The 5944-nt window shown below is 46.5% G+C and overlaps 1 protein-coding gene across 1 annotated transcript; it reads right to left on the bottom strand.

Moving 5' to 3' along the window:
• Positions 1-4004: 4004 nt before the first annotated feature.
• On the bottom strand, positions 4005-5366 carry POU3F3 (POU class 3 homeobox 3). The gene has a single exon (XM_084841790.1). The coding sequence runs from the start codon at positions 5364-5366 to the stop codon at positions 4005-4007; it is 1362 nt and encodes a 453-aa protein (XP_084697916.1).
• Positions 5367-5944: the final 578 nt, after the last annotated feature.

Genomic DNA, 5944 nt, shown 5'->3' with positions numbered 1-5944 from the left:
TTATTAGTAATATATACTGCATTCCTTATTAGAGCCGATTGTTCTCTAAAGGTTCAGTTGAAAACCGTTCATACAAAACAAGTTCTGACCACTGCAATATGCAAATGCCATCCACTACATTGAAAGATAAAGCATCTTTTCTAAAAAAAGAAAAAAAGAAAAAGACAAAACTGCTGTGATTTAAATGCAAGCTGGAGGTTTGCACTTAAATTCTGAAGAAAAAAAAAATCCTGTGTGTCAACAACAGTGAGGTGACCACTTTAAATACACTTGGAAATGATTTATAGGCTAGAGATTTGGAGGGAATTGTGATGAGAAGTCAAATAGGCAACTCAAAAAGGGAGGAGTAGGAAAAGGCTGCAGAAAAGGGAATGTAAACTATTAAATCTCAGTATCACTCAGATTGATTAAATACAACTTTGTAAAATATTTTGACTCATCCCCTCCTTTCAGGTAGGGAGGAATATGGGAACAGATGTAAACAGTCCATCCTGTACATGTTTAATCAGAAGTAAGTCCCACTACTCTCAAGAGGACCCTACTCCAAAGTAAGTGTGCATAGGATTGCATCTTAAATAACCAATCTCAGAACGCTGAATTTATAAGTGAATGCAGTGCTCAGGATCATTAAGAGATCTGGTGATATGGAGCATTATTTTCATTATTACATGTTATAGCAATATAATCTTGAGCTCAAGCCTTGAATTTCTGCACATTCTGAGTGTTTCATGGACGTGTAATTCTGAACTCCTTACATACATCAGGGGATTTGATTTTGAGAGGGTGAGGGGAAGGAAGGAAATCACCTTGGTAGATTCACATCTGTGCATCATAAGGAACACAGAGATGGGGATATTTCGCAAATGCCTGCTTAAGCCCCTGACCTAAAAAACAACTCCAAATGTTACCTTCTTAATAGAAAAGACTTTTAGGCTTACTGTTAGCTCTTTGTTGTCATCCAAATCCAATAACCAAACAGTATGTAAATAGACCTCTATTTCTGAAAATTCTATCCCACTCCACACCCTTCCTCTAGTGTGAAAAATAGGATTTCATCTCAAGTGCTAATAGTACCCACCAGGTAAAAGCAACTTCCGGCCTCTACACTAGGAAGACTGTTTACTTATTTCCCTTGCATGCAATAAAAGGATTGGGAGTCCTAGTTTTTCCTTTCTTTTCAGGTTATAAAATTGTGTGTCCTGCCCTTGGAACAATGAAAAGAAATGAAATTCTGCAGTAGCTGCCACCCTCCTCAAAACCCTCTCCCATCCTCTTTTGGGTTTCTGGCATTTATCAATTTATTTGGAGTTAAAATAATGAATTTCAGTATGCCTCTTTCATTTAGACCTATTGAGGAGGAATTAATATTGTTTCCTTGTTTTAAACGACTGTTATCATCACTCTGCATCTAGTGAAAGAAAAGGAGCTTATAGTTCACTGAAGCCTTATATTCATCATCATCAATATCATCATCATCAGATTTTTCTGCCTCTCCTTAGGGGTTGTGGGACTTGTTATCTAGGCACCACAATACTACACATGTGGGTTTAAACCTTCAAACCTCCCTTGACTCCTCTGTCTGTACATTTCCATAACAAGCAGTTATGGAAATCTACTTTTTCATATTGACATCCTTAATATCACCAACACTCACATTTGTTATAATATATGGCTACTGGAGAGTGAGGGAAAACATTTGATACCTGCACCCATTTCATATCCCACGCATATCCCTAAAGCAACACAATAATTGTAAACTACCAGAATCCTGGCTAAAGCTCTACATACTTTCTTCTCTCAGTGTATACATATATATTTAGAAGGACCATTAAAAATTATAGTGATAAATTAAATAAAAAGCTACACACATAAAATGTATCCAAATAATATATACTTTTAAAAACAGCATCCTATGCATTAGATTTTGGAAAGGGGGGAAGCTAAACTGTTGCACAGATGATAGCTTATCACCTGGCAGAGGAGATCTACTGTGCTAAAGCTGCATTTTAAATACAGAATTAACAATAGCCTTGTGTTCTAAAGTCTTGCTTTATCATTCCATTACACACCCTCAACACATTGATCTAAAAATGCTGTGCAACTATATATGGATTTATAAGGAGTGGACCTACTTCTAAAGGCTAACTTGACCAATACTGGTGAAGAGGGGATTTCCCCTCCCCCTGCAAAAATACCATAAATAGGCTACAGAAAGCAGGTTGCTACTGTCTTTGATTCCATCATTTAAAAGGTTTTCAGTATTTTCTTAGGAAAACTTAACTTGACACAATTTTTTATGCATCAGACAAAGACTATTTCATTCTAACAAATTTATTTTCTCAATCAGCTCTTACGGAATCACTACTCAAATTAAATTACAATCAAATTATCACATCAAAAGATACCCTTATTACCTAATAGCTGTCCATATTTTTTTTTCATTTCATTTTTTAAATTTGTGCTCGTCTGAAAAAAACACGTAATACAAGATCTGGGGAAAAAATAAATTACCGTTTTGCAGCAGTTCATAGGTATTCTGAATAAAATATTAAAAGAAGTCATTTAATGAAAATATAAAGCAAATTTTTTTTTTAGATCAACAATGGATCTAAACATTTCTCTATTGCCGTCTTTTTTTCTTTTTGTTTGTTTGTTGAAAAGTCTGTTTATTAAAACCTACCAAAAACACTGCGAGGAAATGGCAGTATTATATAATCACATCCACAGCACCCATTCAATCAAGTTGGCAACGGATTTAGGAGAGAAGTTCAGATAAGTGCAGCTGCAGATGCCCAGTCCTTTTTAAATCCCTTTATCTGAGTAAGTCCAGAAATAAAAAATAAAAATATTAATAAAAAAAATATTAGCAGTGAACTTTATTTTTTAAAATTAATCTTCCAAGATGATTGGCAGCCATCAGGACCATAACTCTGACAGCCCTGAATATTCCCTTTATGTCGCTGTTTCCCTTAATTCATGCAAGATCCTTCTACAGAACTCCAACTTTAAGGACCAACAACCTCGCTTTGCTTTTTTCCCCCCTCTCGCACCGCGGGTAGGAGTCCCTCCCTCCACCTCTTTTCTTCTCAGGGTCAACTTTCCATTTGCGGGTGTTTCTTTCTTTATTCCCCCTCCTCCGTCCCTCTCTCTTTCTCCTTATATATAAATTTGCTTTCCTATCCAGTCTACTAGGTTTCTTTTTATTGCTGCGTACATTATTTCCCCTTTCTGCCCTACCTAGAGAAAGCGACCCTCTCCATTTTGCAGAATAATACTTCTTCTTTCAAAGTGGACTCCTGCCTTGCACCAAAATAATGTAGTTTGGCCATGAAAAACTAAGTTCTGGAAAGCAGCGAGTATCTTCTAGTGATTTTGCTCCTGCATACCCCTCCTTCCCTCTTTGACCGTTGCATTTAAAAAAAGCGTGTGTGTGTGTGTGTGTGTGTGTGTGACTGAGAAAGATAGATGGAGATAAAAGTTTCAATGAATCTTATAGGACAGTCCTTTTAAAAGTGTGTGTGTGTGTGTGTGTGTGTGTGTGTAGAGGGGTGAGGTTAGGGAATGAGAAGGGACCAGAGAGGGAGAAGTGTAGAAGGAGGTGCTCTTTTTATCACTGCAACAGCAATAACAACAGGGCATCATTTAGATTTTGTTGTGCTGTAGTGTTACAAAAGGAAACATGCGTTTTTGGTGCGTTCGGCTTTCAACAACGCTTTCTTTTTCATCATTGTAAAGTAGAATTCCAATCGCTTGGATGCACAGACAACTCCAAGTGTTCCAGATATGTTTTTGTTCTTAAAGAAAAAGGTTTGGACTGCAGGTGTGTGTGTGTGTGTGATTGTTTGTGTGTTCGCCTTCTCCCTCCCCTCCCCCACCCGGCTGCCCACCAGCGCTTTGCTCGCTTCTCTTTCTCCCTCGCTTCTCTCTGTCTCAGCCTCAGCCTCCTCCTCCTCTCCCTTCTCTCTAATAATCCCTCTCACATTTGTGACGATTAGCTGTCTTTTTCATTGCACGCTCGCCTGGAGTCCGTGGTGTGGGGGCGGCGTGTCGGAGTTCACGTTGCCGACCTGGGAGTAGACATCGTCGGGTGTCTGCTGCTGGATCCCCGGGGGGGTCATCCGTTTCTCTTTCTGCCTCCGATTGCAAAACCAAACCCTGACCACCTCTTTCTCCAGCTGGAGGCTGTCCGCTAGGTTCGTAATCTCCTGGGCCGAGGGCTTGGGGCATTTCAGAAAGTGGCTCTCCAAGGCCCCCTTGACACTCACCTCGATGGAGGTCCGCTTCTTCCTCTTCCTGCCTTGCGCGGCGATCTTGTCGATGCTGGTGGGGCTGCCCGTGGACGAGTCGGCTTCCTCCAGCCACTTGTTCAACAAAGGCTTGAGCTTGCACATGTTCTTGAAGCTCAGCTGCAGAGCCTCGAACCGGCAGATGGTGGTCTGCGAGAAGACGTTGCCGTACAGAGTGCCCAGCGCCAAGCCCACGTCGGCCTGCGTGAAGCCCAGCTTGATCCGGCGCTGCTTGAACTGCTTGGCGAACTGCTCCAGGTCGTCCGAGGTCGGCGTGTCCTCGTCCGAGTGCGGGTCGTGGCTGTTGAGGCCGCCGCCGCCGCCGCCGCCGCCGCCGCCGTGGTGCGGGTGCGGGTGCGGGTGCGGGTGGTGGTGGTGGTGGTGGTGGTGGCCCGGATGGTCGCTCAGCTCCGGCGTGTCGCCCCGCACCAAGCCCGGGTGCACCAGGCTCTGGCTGCCGGGCGGGGGGCTCAGCATGCCGTTGACCGTGAAGCCGCCGGGCTGCGAGTAGATGAGCGACTGCTGCTGCTGCTGGCTGGCCATGGAGGGCAGGTGGGCGGCCGTGGTGGCCCCCCAGTGGCCCTGGTGCGGGGGCCCCAGGTGCGGCGGCGGGGGCCTGTGGTGCAGCGCCGCGCCCGAGTGCAGGTCGTCCCGCCCGCCGCCTCCTTTCACGTCGGGCGGCTGCTGCTGCTGCTGCTGCTGTTGCTGCTGCTGCTGCTGCTGCTGGGGGCTGCCCGTCATGCCCACCGGGCTGCTGGACCAGGGCGAGCCGGCTTCCACGGCGGCGGCGGCGGCGGCCGCGGCGGCGGCGGCGGCGGCGTGGGGCAGGGCTGTCACCCACTGGTGGGCATGGCTCAGCATATGGCCGCCGTTGCTGGCCGCCATGGCGCCCTGCATGAAGTCACTCTGGACCATCTTCACCGAGGAAGGGTCGCCCCGGTAGCCGCCGCCGCCGCCGGACACCGAGGTGACGGCCACGCTGCCCGGCTGCATCCCCCCGCCGGAGTCCGAGTGGACGATGGAGCCCGCCGACAGGATGCTGTTGCTGGGCAGGTAGGGGTTGGACGCCGCCGTAGCCATCGCCGCCGCTGCTCGCCTTCCCGCCCCTCCACCTCGCGCTCCAGCCTCCGCAGCCCAGGAGTGTGTGAGGAGAATCCTCGCCCGCCCCGCCTGCCCGGCCGGCCGGCCCCAGGCGAGCTCCGCGCGCGCCCTCCTGGGTTCGCGGCGCCGGTGGTTCCGCTCTCTCTCTCAGGGAAACCGCCGCGTCTTCTTCGCCCTCAGACCCCTTATGGCAATTCACCTGTTAGGGGTTGTGTCAGCAGCAGCAGGAAATACATTACGAAAAATAGACATATAGATAAAGATATATATAATATATATTTATAGAAGAAGAATAAAAAAAGAGCGGGAAGAGCGGAGAGGAGCGAGGTCGCCCAACAACAACTCCCCTTTTGGCTTTTCTTCACTCCCTCAGGAGCATATTTTTCTCCTTCACAGTTTCTGGATTGTTGTTGAGGTTTTTTCTTTCTGTCTTTCTGCCACAGAGAAACTTTCTTCCCCCCTTTCCCCTCCTGTAAGGCTTTGTATGTTGTGAATGAGTGCGTGTGGGCTCTTTTCTTTCGCCCCTCGCACACGCACACAGTCTCTCTCTCTCTCTC

Source organism: Heloderma suspectum, chromosome 3, assembly GCF_057233095.1.
Source record: "Heloderma suspectum isolate Gila_16-S chromosome 3, 16-S_ref, whole genome shotgun sequence".
NCBI lineage: Eukaryota > Metazoa > Chordata > Lepidosauria > Squamata > Helodermatidae > Heloderma > Heloderma suspectum.
Note: the sequence above shows the minus strand (reverse complement) of the source record. Positions and strands in the feature narration are given on the sequence as shown.

What these genes read in the sequence shown, in the direction of transcription:
- POU3F3 (XM_084841790.1), bottom strand. Translation starts at nt 5,366, where the DNA reads ATGGCTACGGCGGCGTCCAACCCCTACCTGCCCAGCAACAGCATCCTG.